The sequence below is a fragment of the Rattus norvegicus genome, chromosome 13 (genome assembly GCF_021556685.1).
Source record: "Rattus norvegicus strain SHRSP/BbbUtx chromosome 13, alternate assembly SHRSP_T2T, whole genome shotgun sequence".
Taxonomy (NCBI): Eukaryota; Metazoa; Chordata; class Mammalia; order Rodentia; family Muridae; genus Rattus; species Rattus norvegicus.
Window position 1 is genome coordinate 89,571,931 of NC_141546.1, and position 17,040 is coordinate 89,588,970.

At 39.7% G+C, this 17,040-nt stretch overlaps 1 protein-coding gene across 13 annotated transcripts in view; it reads right to left on the minus strand.

Moving 5' to 3' along the window:
- Positions 1-829: 829 nt before the first annotated feature.
- Positions 830-17,040, minus strand: part of Rgs7 (regulator of G-protein signaling 7) — a 433,024-nt gene continuing 416,813 nt past the window's right edge. For 9 of the 13 annotated variants that reach the window (XM_087581505.1, XM_087581504.1, XM_087581498.1 and 6 more), the window contains one exon: positions 832-1,539. In XM_087581505.1, coding sequence (XP_087437631.1) covers positions 1,489-1,539 — 51 coding nt within the window. In that variant the 3' untranslated portion in view covers positions 832-1,488. 13 annotated transcript variants of the gene reach the window in all.

Consider the following 17,040-nt stretch of genomic DNA (forward strand, 5'->3'; position numbering starts at 1 on the left):
TGTGATGTTGAACACATTGCTGGACCTTTTTCTTTCTTCACTGCTTTGAACATGAGTTATCTCTCACGGAATCATGCCTTTGAACACTTGGCACCCATGATGCTCTTTTGAAATGTTGTGGAACCATTAGGATGTGGAGTCTTGAAAGAGCAATTGAAACACCAGGGTGGGGATGGGGGGGTGATGAGACTTGACATTTGATAGCACCGTCCTCCCTCCTGTATGTTCTTTACTTTCTGATAACAGACAGAGCGGTGGCCAATTCCATCCCTCCCCTGCCCCTGCTGCCACGCCTGCTTTCCCTCTAGGATAAACTATAAAGCCTTCATAAACCCCTCCTCTCAAAAGTACTTTTGTTAGAAATTTTGTCATACTGAGAAAAAAAATCACTAACAGAGCCCGTAAAACAGTGGCAAACAGTAGATGCTGGTCGTTACACCTGACTCTCAAAAGGGATCTGTAACCACTGGAAAGTTAGAAACCATTGTCCTTGGGTAAATTCAGAAGTAGGCTTTAACGAAAAAGGTCCCAAACTCCATTCTACCTAAACGATTCACTAGCTTTAGTCAAGGATAGACTCCATTAGAAGAAGGAAACCCTCCTCAAATAGGTCTTAAAATGTGGGAGTCTGATTGGTGGTGTTTCCATAGAAGACAACTGGTTCCAGATCAGCTGACCAGGGAGACACTTTCAGTGTTGTATCCCTGACTCCATACCATCCAGTGAGATAAATGGGCAGGGCTGCAGCTTCTGCCTCAGCTCACAAACTATGAATTCTTTCTCTTTCCTTTCTTTTACAGGTACCACGACCAACAAAAGTTCCAAAGCAACGAGATTCTGCATCTTTTAATGAAAGATAAAACAACAATATAAACATACACAAATTTACAGAGAAGAGGTCAACTTTGATACATCTGGAGTAAAAGGTGTTTTCTCATTTAAATATGGTATAAAAATAAATGCAAGAAACATGAACAGACAATGTCCAGAGAACAGATGAAGATGGGCGCTTGCTTAAGACTGTGGATACACGGGTGAAATGACACCTTCCTTCCATGCCAATTTATTATTTAATAGATGTGAAGCCACGTGTGTACTTAGTGATGTATACTTTTTTTTCTTTTACAATTCTTCCAGTTTGTGACTGACTGAATTTTCAGTGAACTGTGCATCTAGCAGAAGCTTTAAGAAAAAGAGAGGAAGGGGGGACAAATAAAGTTTTCCTTCACTTGAACTCGTTAAAAAGAAAAGGACACAGATCCAGCTTAGTACGAGGAGAGAGGGAAGCAAACGGCACGGGAAGATGGAGGCAATGAGATGACAGTGTCCCTTGGCAAATGTGATGCCTTTATGTGCACACAGAACAACTCAGGTCCTTCATTCATGCAACATCTTGGTCTAACATCCTTGGCTCCAGGTAACAGCGCGATGGGCTACAAGGTATGGGCGATGGCTCCGTCCAGCTCTCATGTGACGAAGACGATCCTTTTAGTAAGACTGAACAAGGCTTGTTAACCTCTTGGATGTGAGAGATTTCCCCTGAGGAGAAAAATATCGAATGAAGAAAGAAAGTAATTCGTGATCACGGAAAAGCAGCACCATAGGAGAATCCAGTTACTCCAGCAGAATTATGTTGGTGAGGGTCAAATTGGACCCTTATCTTTTGGTGTGTGGTCCTGGGAATCAAACCCTAGACCTCACACATGCTAATAAACATGAGTTCTAGCACTAGGCTCTGTCATCCAGGCCCCAAACTGAACCCCTTAAGTTAACTTGAATTCAAACATAATGTTGAACCCTCCTCCCGCCCTCACCCTCCCAGTGTGAGTACATCAAATGACTCTTCCCTCCCCAAACATCCCTCTCCTCCCAACCCTCCCCCTGCCCAGCCCAGCTTCAAACAGACTGATGGGGTCACAGCACACATTAGCAAATCATAAACATGTCCATAAACGTTCCACGGAGGCTGAGCTATGAGGCAACACCCAGGTTCCCAACCTGAAATATACGTCCTAACAGGAGTCTGAGCCAGGCGCTCTACAGGACAACAATGTGAATGCATTCTGTCAAGTTGATGCTACATTTGCAAATATCAAGATGTGGAGAGGTGCAGTTGAACTGCATAACGTGCACGTTTGAGGGTAGGATCTCAAACTTGAGTCTATCTCTCCCGTGTATAAGTTAATGGAGAAAAAGAAGCCAAATGTGTGTCTTGAGATAAAAATCTCTTCGTTCCACTTTCAAACCCCTAATATCTTTCTGTCATCTGCAACTTGGTTTCTTCTAAAACAGGAAACGTATATCACATATATATATATATATATATATATATATATATATATATATATATATATTTAATTCCACATGCTTTATTAATATACTATTACAATGAGTACATGGAATTTTTTTCTTTATTTCTTTTTTTTTAAATCTTGACCACCAACTTGTTTCTATTAATTGCTAGTATTCTACAGTGATATGGAAGTTGACTTTTTTTTTATGAGGACACAGTTTATTGACTGGTAAATTATTTTACCTCTCTTTTTATACATTCTAAAATAAAAGCAAGTGGCCTGATCATTTGTTTATTTTTATATAAATAATTATTTCTATAATTAAAATAATTATGTAATCTTTTCCTTTGGAAGGGATGAAATAAGGATGATTATTTTGAGACATAGTACTTTGGAAATAGCGTGTGTGGCGGCTGTATCCTTAACTTGCTTTCTAATGTAACCAAGTTTGATTGAGGTAAAGGTGAGAAATTACTCACAGCCATTGTCCCAATCTGTTGCCAGAGTGAGAACTCAGTCTATGAGTGCTTAGAAAGAGGTGAGATTTGTTTTCATGTTGCTGACAACCTGAACATGCATTTCTTGGGAAGGCCTTTCTCCTGGTCCACAAATGACAGAGAATGCTCTCTGGTCCTCACATGGGAAAAGAGGTAAAGAATTTCCTTGGAGCCTCTTTCATAGAGCCCCTAACCCCACTCATCAAATCACCTCCCCTTAGGATCTAAGCATGCCCCAAACCCTATCTCTTTGGATTGTACAATTTAACCTGTGACTTTTTTTCCTTGGCTGGGAATCACAAAAATTCAGACCAAAGCTGCCAGATGTTAGGCAAAGAATGATATGTTTGAAATTTGATGAATTCTATAATCACTAGTAAAACTTAGCAAACTTATAATTCATTTTGATAAGCTTTCCTAATACTCTGTGTGGTCTTTGGCTGACAACATGGTGGTCATGTAAAGCAAGATATTTTCTCTTGGTTGGAAAAGGGCTCCCATCTTAGCTTCCAGCATCTGGTGGTAGAAACTTTTCACATTTAAGGAAACCGTCTCATTCCAGGTTATGTTTAACTCCGTCCCTCCAAAGACAAAGATAACAAAAGGCAGTTTGTAATCAGCACAGTCTTCTTACACATTATAGTTTTACAGAACGCATCCAAGTGAGATTCTGGCCCTTTCTGTAAGGACACAAGAGGAGAATAGCATTTGTGAACCAGGAAACGGATCCTTGCCAGCTACCACTGATATCTTGATCTTGGAGTCCAGCCTCTAGTACTGTGAGCAATGTTTGTATTATATCAGCCACTTGGCTTAAGGTATCTTGTTATAGCAGTCTGAATAGACAAAGAGAACCACATCCAATCCTGTACCTGTTTCTTCATGCACAAAAGGAGACAACAGCAGCACATCTGCTTTAAAATCTTGCTTGGAATACTGATGCAGGCAATATATATATATATATATATATATATATATATATATATAAATTTAGGACATCCTATGGAGTCACTTTATCTTGGCTGTGACCTAATTAGTGTACATGTTGCTATTACTATCCTTTAAGTATGGAAATCTGATCTCTTAGGAAGTACAGATCCAAAAATCACCATTCTGACCCTGCAAAGGGCAGAAAAATCACTAAGCACCTAAAATGTGTAGCGTGCACTCTTTCTTCATGCAAAACACAGACAATAATGTATTTAGCTATTGTTAGAATTTAAAAGGCCCTTTTTCTATGCTGAAAGATGATACTCTTTTCTGTACTATTGGAGTCTTGTGTTATTGACATGAATGCATATGTGTGTGGATGTTATTTATTCTGAGATGAAATAACTTATCTTGAAAAGGGGCTTACACTTTCTAATGCCACTGGTGAGATAGAAGGCAAATAGAAGGCTGGGCTAGTATAGAACTATTTCTCTTAAAACTATAGATTACCAAGACTTGGGTTAAAATTCCAGAAAAGAAGGATAAACTAAGTCTATTGGGGTATTGTTTAAACTCAGACAAAATTGCTTTTGATTTAGACAGAAATCCTTGCCAGTTTTTCTTTATACATTTGATTTAAGAGGGAGCATGGTTTTCTTTCTGTAGTTTTATTTGTTTTTAAGCTCCTATAAATCACGAAGACTGCTACCATCTGGTATATTATAGACATCACTAAAGTCATATCTGGTAAAAATGCAACCTGACCATATCTGTCTGAGGAAATAACTTAAAAACCCTTTTCCATAGAAGCCCACAGGGAAACAGTGTCACAGTCAACCTGGGGATTTGAGATAATAAAGAAACAGCGATCCAAAATGAGAAATGGTGTGCATGTGCCCTTGTATAGTATGGAGTTATCAACTATGCAATGAGAGTATTGCTTTTGTGTATTGCAACAAGTAAAAGGGATCCTGGATACGACTAATAGTGAAAAGAGTCAGGGGTAACAGCAAGCGAGTAACATGTCTGGTGGCTTGTGGAATGTGCTGTCTGTCTTGCTTCTTTGTGGAAAACACACAAGTCTCGACCTTGGTGCCCATACTGGTGGGAGTACACTGTCTACTGCTCAACCTATTAGAAAGTGCTGAAGATCTAGCAAAACTGTTCCTTCTCGGATGCACGTTCATCTTATAAATTGCATGGGAAGCATTTGCAACAGCCATTTCCAGGCAGTGCCTCAGGAGCCAGTGGAATCAGTCCCTATTATCTTTGGATAAGTAAATTGAAGGACTAGAGAGACTTTCATAGCTAAATCCTAAACTCTTAACCCTAGCAATTAAAAGGGCTAAAGGAATAGTGTTTGACTCCAAGATTGCTCCTTACACAAATTTGATAATTCCATATGAAGAAATACTATCTTAACATCTGGACTACATGAATGCCAAAGGACACCTGACAACCCTCCTGTCAGTCCTGTCAGGTAGAGAGACTATAGCCGAAACAAATCTATAGGAAAGACAACCCCAGACACTTAGACAAAACCTGAGACTCAAGATACTGTAAGTCTTTGTAATATGTAGTTGGTGAAGAACATGCTAGAAAAAAAATGAGCATGTGATCTGTTCCAAAACGAGTCAAGCCTGGCACAGAGGTGAAAATGGAACATCGCCTTAACAAGAGTCACTATAAAACTTCACCTTTATTAGACCATGCCCTTCCTATCCTACAGGATTCCCAGAGCTTCTATTGTAATCCAGAGGGAAGGAGCCAACAAGTCACCAAACAACAACTTAGAAAGCACCTCTTTTATGATCTAGGTACTGAACCTTGGGCACACACATGCTTTAGTACTCCACCACAGAGATGTAGCCCCAGCCCGCTTCTTTACTTTTTATTTTGAGATACAGTCTCACCAAGTTGCCTGGACTGGCCTTGAACTCCTTCCACAGCTAGGAAGACCTTGAATTTGTGACTTCCTGCCTCGTTTTCCAAGTTGCTGAGATGACAGACCTGTGTCACGGAACCCAGCTTGGGTGACTGTTCTGGCGTTCCCGAGTGAACTACTTAATCACAGCTATGAATTTTAACTGACTCAGAATGCTATCCTTGATCTTAAAGCAGAGAGAGGAGACAGAAGAAGTGCGGAGTCTGTGAGAATGGATGGGAAGGCCGGGCCCTTAGCCACAGCATGGATCTGAAAACGATGCAGACATAGGAACAGCTTTCCACTCAGCTCCTCTGCAGACCTTGACACATTAGCAAGCAGAAGAAGCTGCATTCTCCCGAGCAGTTGCCTCTGTACGTTTTATGATTATCACAAAAGGACACAGCCCAGCGAGTAGACTGAAGAGAGACAGGTGAGCAGAGTTACACCAGATGACCTCTGATCTTGGCATTAAGAGTACAAGGTTATTTCCATTTTCACCTTCCTATTTAAGTTAGCCTCACAATTCTAGCTACTTCATTAGTTTCTATTTGCTGGTGTCCTGGAAATAATCACATTGCTTCTACATGTTTCTGAAGACTTACAAGCAAATTATAGAATAATACCCCAATGATAGTATTACCTGCCCACTGGTGTGTGTGACCTGCCAAATGCCTAGTCTCTAGGCATAAAATCAACAGAGCCGACCACTTGAGCACACTCATGTAAGAGGAAATAAAGACATAATCCTAACTCTCATATTAAAAAAATGTTCTGATCTCACTCTGTGTAGATTTCAAGATCACTCATCATCTGTCCCTCTGGTCTGCTTACTGGTGCTCCACACATGATTCTTTAGCAGACTTGGTACCAACTGCTCTCTCAGTGAAGGCCGCTTGTCTTTACACAACTATGCCCTTACTCAGCTTTCAGTGAATTCAACCCCCTGATTTTTGCCATTCCCTTCCCCTAGATCTTCCTGCCCATGAATTTACATTCATGTACTTATATGCCTCTGAATAGTATTTTATAAGTCACCCACCCTGCTGATAGCTGTTAGAAATTCATCAGTCTTATAGAAGCCCCCAAAAGTTTCTTCCATGAGCTGAACTCCATCACTGGAAATATTATTTCAAGAATAAATGTTTACAAATAAGAGGCAGAGGGTGAGAGGCAAGGACGGAATGATGGTGGGACATTGATCTTATCATATGTATAAACTAGTCCACTAACAGGATCTGGGCTTTGTAACTCAGAAGATGGTTAAGAAGAAATTAAATCAAGACTATATGTCCCAGAAATTCTTCCATGCTTTAATAAAAACCATTTCTTCCAAGTAAATTTACAAATGAGTTTGTATTAAAGCATTTTAGATAATTCTAGTAAAACTGTGAATGGATACAACTTCGTGCAGTGTTAGATTATATATCTATTCTACTTCCTACAATACAGCATTATAGGAAGTTGTACAAAGCTTCTTCCTATAAAAGGGAAAAAGGAAGAGGACTCTGTCAAATACTGACTCTGTAACTAGGAAGATGAAGACGTGAACAATTAAATATTTAAATCCTAATGCCTAAATCTCTATATGGATTAAGCAAGCTCACGAGCTAAATAATTCCATTTCCTTAAAATTATAAAGAAGGCAATAGACATTATTAGATAAAATGCAGGTGAATTGAAAGAAGAAATTAAAGCATAATTATTAATAAACTATAAACCTTTCAACACTTTCATTCAAAACTACATTCTAAAACTTTTTAAAAATCCAAATAAATTATACTGTAGATATTGACTTATGTGTAGCAGGTCCATTTAAATGGTTATATTTTAATCAATTGCCATGTTACATGTGTTTCTGATAGAATAGCTATTTTCTAACTATATGTGACGAAAGTCTATTTAGATAGATGCAATTGGATTTGGAAAAAAATTAAATAGGATAAAATAGATCAGAAAATATCACAAAGGACTACACCCAATAGAGGAATTTACTGCTTACAAAATGTCATAATCCATAAGATGTAAGTATACAAAAGTAGAGTGTGCACATATGCATGCTTATATATAGTACACACACATGTAAAATGTATCAATCAAATGAGATATTTAAAAAAGCTACTGTTCTAAGGTCGATTTTTAATGTATGTAGGACTGTGGTAGATAGGCTCTGATGGGTTAAGAAATTCTCAATGTTCTGGACGTTCAGAGTATCCTCTATATTTAGCAATCATATGATGTAATGAATGCTTTTGTGTGTCAGAACATCTGGGTTTTCTTTGGACAAAGTTACTTTAAATTGAATTATTGATTTAAAGTACAAGAATTTGTAAACTTTTAGAATATTTTTATCACGTTCATTCCAGAAAAGGATAACAGTTTATGCTTGCAGGAAGAGTGTATGAAATTGTCTAGTTTTAAATCTCTTTTCCTTTCTTCCCTCTTTCCTTTCTCCCTTATTCTTTTTTCCATTCCTCCCTCTATACCTCACTCTGTTCCTCCTTCTCTTTCTTCCTCCCTCCTAGATTTTTCTAATCCATGGCCTGAGGCATTCTACACTCAAAGCCTTCATTCATTGTATTTGGAGACAGGATTTCACTAACTGGTCCAGACTGATCTTGAACTTACCAATATGAGTAAAAAACACATCCAGCCTCTATTTCACATCCATTTTCTAGCACTAGATATCATTTAGAGGGAAAAGTAGCCCCCTTTTCAACAGTATGCTATATATTTTTTTCTGGGTTGTACGTGACTATATGAGTAGACTCTTGGTTTTCTCATGTATTTATTGACTACTTACATTAATCATTAAAATGGTCCAAGTCATTTCCTAATTTTCATAATGGCAATTTGCCCTTAGGATTATTATTTACCAAGAACTTCCTGCATACCGACTACATTAGCTGTGTATCTTTTTGGGCATGCGTACTGACAGTTGTTAGAAAGGGTTTACCCGACTTGAGGACAGGAGCTTGCTTTAAACAAAGGCTCTTGGGCTAAGTACGGTGTGGAGCAGCCTTTCATGGCATCTCTGTGGATGAGACAGAGAAAGACGCAGTTCATAACTGTGCAAACAACCACCGCCAAGGTGTGCTGTTCACCAGAGCGGCAGCTTCTGCCATCTTCCCAGTACTTTAGGGCATTCTCATTGTTAGTCTGAATGCATGGTTAATAAAATGCAGAAGGAAGGCATGCATGATGCAAACGTGATCGTCATCTTCCAGAGACTAGCCAATAAATACTCCAAACATGGGGAGCAAGTACAGAGATGAACTATGAAATTTAACAACGGGGCAGAACTTAGTGGGAAGAAAGTAAAAATTCAAATTTACATTAAAATGGGTACGCAACAACAGAAAGTCTAGAAACATAGAAGACATTTTCAAGAGTAGAAAACATAGGTACAGCTCATATGGAAAAAAAGCAGTGTTTTAATGTTTTAGTTAGAGCATCAAATAATGAATGCTACTTTGTCATGGTTGGGGATTGGGGTCCAAATGTGAATGCAGTCTCAAGTTAGAATGTATGCAAGAGACAAACCATGGAGGTGGTATCCATCTCCTACAGGGTCACAGATCAAGTGCTCTCCTTGACTATAATCTAGAAGAGGTTTGAGGGACTGGAGCAAACATAGATGAGCAGTTGAGGCGGTGACAAAATACCAAGTGAGTAAAGGAGAAAGCAGGAGAGAACCCCATCCTAGTGCAAGAGCCACTAAGGTTTTAAATCTGATGATAGTTTTTAAGACATCTTCACCTTATTAAGTCTTTAAAAGCTCAGTTTTCACAGAAATATGATTTTCCTATCTACATTTCATACTTTATCTATATGTTAATAAATTATATAAATGCAAGGAGTCCATAATAGTGATAAAAAAGAAACACAACTGAATTGAGGCTTTACAATTTGAATGGTGGGTGGTGGAGTTGAACACACATAGCTCGAGAGCAGCCTATCAGCGGTGACATTGTCTTTGTCCTTGGTACCAATCAATGGAGAGAGAGGGAGGCACTGTCTTATACAAGGTGGAGGCTCATGAAGCATGGTCTTCGTGTCAGGTGCATGATCAGCACAAGTATCAGTTAAAAGAGGTTTGGAACCCAGTAGAGCATAAATGAACCAGATGTTGGGAAGAGGGGCCATCCATCAAACCTTGCTATAAGAAGCCTGACAGGGACTCTGATATAGCTCAACTCAGAAGTAGTGTTATTTGGTCAGGAGCACTCCAGAGTGTGAACACTGCTAAGGAGACAGTTCTCATGCTATACTGTCCGGAGATGCTTGCAATCACTGAAGGAGAGACAGAGACACACAGAGAATGATTGCAATTCAGTTTATGAAGGATGGGCTCAAAGAATCTGCATTTTCTAAGCTACTAGTAACTTGGGGATGTGGAGAGTTGGATCCGACTTAGAAAGGTAATACATGGGGCTGGGGATTTAGCTCAGTGGTAGAGCGCTTACCTAGGAAGCGCAAGGCCCTGGGTTCGGTCCCCAGCTCCGAAAAAAAAAGAACCAAAAAAAAAAAAAAAAGAAAGGTAATACATTAGGAGTTTTAATCAAAGGAAAAATAACACTTGGGGGAGAGTTGACACATATCATAACTTCAGGAGATTTCCCAGTGGTCATCTAGACATGGGTTTTGTAACACTCTGCTCAGTTACAGGAAGCAGAAGTAGAGGTGATCCTTAGAGACCTCAGAAGAGTAGATGATATGGAAACAAGGGTGGAATCTGTTAAAGATGGATTTGATGCCTCTGCCGCCAAAACTACTATGTTCTTGGACCTCAGGGGTCAGCAAAGACAGTGAGCTCATGGAAGAAGACCAGGGATTGGCCCTGGGTGAAGAGATTGTGTTAAGCTCCTTAGTTCTGAGATGCCCACAATGCTGTCTTTTTCTGTACTTAACACCTTGTCGATTTACAACGTAAAAGTAGAAAAGAGAAAGATTTCCCAATGAGTTTTGTTTTATTTCTAGCATTAGTAATAAATTTTGTTAGTAATATGTATATTTTAAGTGAACACTCTTATTAACAATTGGTTATCGTTCCTTATTGTTCCCCTTTGTAGTAACTGAGAAATGGCTGTATTACATTGTGTGTGTGTGTATGTTATGCTGTGTGTGTGTGTGTGTGTATGTGTGTGTGTGTGTGTGTGTGCTGTTTATGAATGAGATAAAAGTAAAAAATCTTCAATGTCAGAGTCATCTGTATGATTTGGAGAAACAAAACAAGTAACAGCTGAACTCTTTTCTTCTTCTAGATTATACTTTAAAGGTTCAGTAGTTGCTACAGTCTGTTGTATTGCTAGCCTCACGCTGGTTGCAATCAGAGGAATAATGAGTGGCTGATGGGTTGTCCAATATTTTTGTTCATGTCTCTCTTAGTCTCTGACTACTGGCAAACAAGATTGCTGCAGCAGTAAGACTGCAGTGCTGTATGCACTCAGCAGAACTTGCCCCAACCCACGCTTGTTGTGTGGTCTGCCTGGGCTATGGAAGCAGGGTGGGATGTCTACAGAAGCACTCAGAATACTTCTAACTCCATGAAGGTTTGCAGCATCTTTAAGGAAGACTTTGTCTTGCTATTTTAAATGGTCTTCAGGAACTAGCACAGATTATAGAAAGTAAAAGATTACCCCCGCAGTGTTCTATCAACATCAAAGTGACTTTCTTTTTTCTGAAAGAAATGTTTCACAGGGGAGCATCAGGGAACATATATAACCCCATATGTGGTTTTAGAATGGATGAAAGAAAATGAGAAATAGGTGGTTTGGTCAAGAGATAGAATTGCCAAGTACATGGTCTCACAAGGAGATGTAATTGAGATCTGACTCCACTGTTAATGGCAATTAAATTTGATGTCACAATGGGCCCCATCTTTATCTACTTATGTCCCATTCACACTTTTTCCAGCTACATGGGATACACTTAGAAGAGAATATGCCCACCATTGTCCTTAGAACACGGACACACGTTTGTAATTCTTGTTGCATGCCATTTAGAGGTAATTTAGACTAAGACTGAGTTGACTGTCTACAAAGTATGTTGCGAGGGGCTGTGATGCTACGTATTTATGTACATGCAAACATTCCTAGGTCTTTCTGCTCCATTTAGTGGCAGTTTAACCCAGGGATATGAGATGATATGAGACTCAAGCATACTAATGTCGTAACGTAAGCTCAACCATCTTCAAATAAAAACAGTGACGATGAAAAATAATGTTGGCTGCTTTATCATAGTCGTGAACCCTAACTCACACCATTCAAAGTTTAATCTCACTTTCCAGTAAATGTGACTTTAATACATTGCAGTAAATAAGTTGGTATTCCAAATCTTCCTCTTCTTTTACTTCTCTTACATGAGCAGCCATGTTCCAGTCATAAACACCTAATGTATGTGTTAGAACAGTAGCCATGGATCCTTTAGTAGGACTGTCCTCTCTGCGGCATCTCTGAGCTTCCTCACTGCAACTAAGCGGTGTGTGTGTGTCCTCTGAGCAAATCTAAAACAGTCTGGTTCCTTGATTGTCTTCTATGCTCTGCTGCTGTCCCTGGAAACCTCCACACTAATCCTGGCCCGAGTCTGTTGAGTCCTCGAGCCTCTTTCTAGTTTTGATCTTGTGGGTCTCTTCCTTGGGCTTTAATCCTTCTTTTCTCTGTTTTCTTTGAGCTCCCAGAAAAGCCACCATGACTCACACTGAGGAAGCTGGTGGGAGCCTTGTTCTGTTCACTGGACAGTCAGCTTCCATAGGAAGAGAGAATCAATTTAGATATGCATGGTACCAGCATCCTAAGATAGCAATCTGAGTCACCTCTGTCTTCTGACAATTATGAATATGCTTAGAGCAGTTTTATGTCTTATTATCTATAGAATCCCAATCATAAAAGACAGGATGTACTCAGAGTAGGGACTCAATAACTACTATTTATTTGTTAGAGGAAAGAACCCAGTGGTGGCTGATGGTGGTTACCACTGAGGTATAGATTCATCTCAGAAGTCTCTTTGATGGTCTTCCTTGAGGTCGTCTAGCCAGCAGCACAAACCCAAGGCTTTACACTCAGTAGAATAGAACTTAGGGAATTCTGGTTCAGATTCTGCTCTCACTTATGTGGCAACAACATGAACATTGCTCCGTGGTCACACCTGCCCTCCCTTGGAGCCTCTGGGGGTACAGTGGGCACTCTGTAGCAACATACCATTCACAGCTTGTACAATGTGAGTGACAACTTCAGAACTAATGATGCTGTCAGGGGAGAATAAAGTTACCCCGTCCAAACTAAATTGGGCTACATGGTCCAAAAAACATTTCACCAATGGATTTATACCATGCTGCAGGGAAACTGAAATTATGTTCCCAGGCGAGTTATTACCACAACCAGTTTCACTAAAACAAGATGGATAGCTCTATCTGCCAACAAGATGATGAAAGAGAGAAGCTTAAGATCCGTAAAGGAAGAAAGAGGAGACATTAGTTTACTCTTGATCAGATTTGTTTGCTGTTTACTGGAGAGACCCAATGGCCAGTTCTTAAGTGTTCTTCCCCCAAGGTGTCACAGTGATTTCTAACACAGTTTCTCCATGTTAATGTACCTGTCACCCTGAGCAATAAAAGCACTTTAGTAGAAGCAAAGTGCCCACAAACCTTCCTAATGGTGAACTCACATGGGGCACAGACATGATACCCACAGCTCTTCACTCTCTGTTCCTAGTCTGTTTGCATGCTGGGATAGGTGTCCACCTCATTACGATAGATATTTGTGTAGTCAAGGACGTGACAGCCTTCCTGGACACTTTCTTGCTAGAACTCTATAAGATAAACTTTGTGAATGCTCTCTGTTTTCTCCCTGCTTCACTGTGGTGGAAAATGATACCATGACAGGGGAGACCAAGGATAAGTAAGCTAATCTATAATTTAAGAAATGTTTTTGTGGTACTGAGTGTGGAACTCAGAACCTCACATATACCGAAGAAAACCCTTATTACAAAGCTATATCTCCCATGGACTATCTTTAAAAAGAGCACACAGGGGTAGCACATAACCCACAGAGATGGAATACATACTATTACATGGTAGGAAGGCTAGTACAATGGTTCATACAGCAACATTATGAGAGTGACAGAGAAGAGGGTGCTATATTCCTGGTCCTGGGTCAGCTTTCCTGTCTGTTATTTGTAGTGGTACGACTATTTCTTTCTAGGCATTCCCACAACTCAGCCACCCTATGGTGACAAGAAGCCTAATCAGCCAAGTCTCATCAGGAGTGCTCCAATCTAAACTGAAGGAAACAAGGGATAGGCAGGAATAGGGACTGTACACAGAGCTCACAACACTACTCAGGGCCTGACTCTCCAGCATAACAGAACCGTGCTCCCCAAATGTGTGCACTCTTGGGGAGATTACACAATAGAATCTTTACACTTAATAAAAACAAGTTAAAAGTCATTTGGTCCGAGACCGATGCCTTAGAAAACAAGGCAAGACCGACAGAAAGTGCCTGCAGTTTTCAGCAATTGGGGAACCAATTGGCAGGGATGGTCTTCTGTCATTAAATTATAGCACAAGTGGCTTTGGGAAACAGATAAACATGAAGTCTATTCCTACTACTTGGAATGGACCATTTTTTAACCACTGATGTGAGCTCTTGTGTTAGGAAAAAAACGAGACCAGGTACAAGATTGAGCAAGTGAGAAAGAATGCTTCTTTATATAGTTACATTACAATTAAACATTGAGTTCAATTTTAAATTAATGTATTAAGAGAAGAAAAATCCACAGTTAGCTTGAAGGATATTTATCATATTTCAATGCTTAATAGGATAAATAAGGGAAGATCTGATTTAGGGTAGTAACGTATATAGATGGAGAAGCTGAGGTCCAGCAGTTAAAATGATTTCTAAAACTCACAAGGTAAGACAGAACTAGATTTCGTGCTGAAGTGAATAACCCTGTCAAAGTTCAAGGCTGAAGAACATTTTACTGCTAACACAGGTTCTGTGTAAAATGAGATAAAGAATTTCATTCACAACTGAGTGTGGTGGTGAAGCCCCAAAATCCTGTCACTCAAGAACTAAGGGTTGGAGAGTATAGAGTTCAAGACAAGCTGGAGTTATGTAGGGAAATCCTCTTTCAAAATCTGACAGAGAAAACAAATTTATTCTCTTTACTAAAAAGAACATTCATGGATAACTAAGTTTTGAATCTTTGTCATTGTTTAATGCCTCGTATTTATATTTTATCCTGTCAATGTTTAAACTACTGAGCTACACCATTAATGAAGACTTAATTCAGAAAGATCAACTTCTTTCCCAGTCAATCTAGCCCTCTGGGGAAAGCTGTCTCCAAGTGCGAACTGGGGTGGTAATCTCAGTGATATATCATTAGCCAGTATGTGTGAGGCTCAGGGCTGGTTCCCTAACCCCAGAACCACAAAATACAAATCCATCCCTGCTCCTGACAGTGCATTATCATCGTCAGAAGGTAATGACAAAGCTTGGTGCTTCAATTTAGCACAAGAGGGCCAGAGCAGAGGGCACGGTGTGACTCAGAAAACCTTTGCAGTTTTTCTCCTGATTCTTTAAAAGCCTCTAAAGAGAACCATCCTCATTGGGATGGAACAAAACTATTTCCAAAAGGAGGTTATCTTAGCGAGTTCCTGGGAGCTCATCACTACCATACCCTAGTAGTCACTTCTAAGTCCCTACTTTTCTAACTCAAAGCCAAGCTGATTCACTTTCCTCCTCACGCAAGCAATGGAGAGATGAATCATGGGTGTTTGATTTATGAACCTTGACAGATGGCCTTGCTGATCAACCCTCATGTATTCTTTCACCGATTATGTCCTCCCTGTTCTTCTCAGAGGCTTCTGTTGTAAATAGACATTATGACAGCTTAACAGATGAAGAAACGGTGATGGACTTGATGGGGATAGGGAAGGCAACTACCTCACACTCAGTAAAACACATGCTCCGTAGGAGAGGAGAATGAAGCCGACTTAGTATGAATGACACTGGAGGGCAGGCAAGGACACACTGACCTTTGAAAGATAGACCTGAAGGGATTTCTCTAATGATAAGTAAATACAGAAACAAAGAGCCTGCCACAAGAAGTTAGGTTCTTTCTTCTTCTTCCTTTGAGTCAATAATCCAGTGTGAAGGCAACGCATAAATGTGAGGTACACTTATTTACTTGTTAGGGGATTAGTGGAGAAGACAAAGGGAGTCCATTGAGAATAATAGGTAAAAAGTAAGCAAATTCTGCTTCCAATCCTGGCTCCAAACTCAGTAATGAGTGAGTGTGGTCAGGAAAGAGGTCTTACTGGGAAAGCAAGATAACATCTACACAGAGGCACCCTGGGATTGTTGAGCATATGAGGGGGAAGAGATGTCCTAGGAACACTGAAGGCATAATGAAAGTCTAGCCACTGCTATCAGGGTGGTCCTCTAGTGGGGCACAAAGAGAGTTCAGACATTAATGATGTTCCCTTAGTTTTGGGTAAATACTGGCTACAAAAACATTGATTCTGGGATGGGAAAAAAAAAGAGTGATACTGTTCTTATCAACCAGGTTGTAAATGTGCTATATGGATACACTTAACTAAGCTAAGTTAAACTCGCTAAGATCAGCATTGACCAGTAATGAACCTGAGTTGGAAAGGAGGCTGGGGCTAGGTGGCAAATAGAATATAAGGTTTTGGTCACAGCCAGCTCCTTCACGGTATGATTTTGGGAAAATCCTATTCTGTGAAGATGCACCTCCCCACTATTTTTCTTACCTATAAGATGGGTAAATAAATATGTACAATAACTCCAACTCTGCAGGGTCAGGTTAGTTTATAGAACATAATGTGCCCAGCACACAACCTGTTGCATGGCAGGTATTCAATAATGGCTGTTGCCATCTCATTTCCCCCAGGTTCACAGTGAGATCTGTTGTTGAGTGATTTCTCTGTTCTATTTCCGCCTTAGATACTATCTACCATGTAGCCACCTGCACCTAGGAACCCATATAAATGTTTATGCAAATTCTACCCTTCCGCTAGTATGATTCTATGTTAAAATCACATCTCTTATACTTTTATTTGTGGTTGAAAATTATTTAATTGATCCTATAATGGTCTCCTATAAAACTTATTATGTCAACACTTATGATTCCCAGCACAACTGCTGAGCCTGAACTCACTCTGTGCGTTGAGGGAGCTTTTCAGATTTCTTTAATAATTTCTTCACAGTTGTCCCAAAACAGAATATTCAATGAAAATGCCATGTTTTATTTTCTCTGATGGAAGGTGTTTAATGCTATCTGAGGGGTATCTAAAAGTAATTAATATGGTTTATGTGTGTGTGTGTGCATGTGTGAGAGATAGATAGATAGATAGATAGATAGATAGATAGAT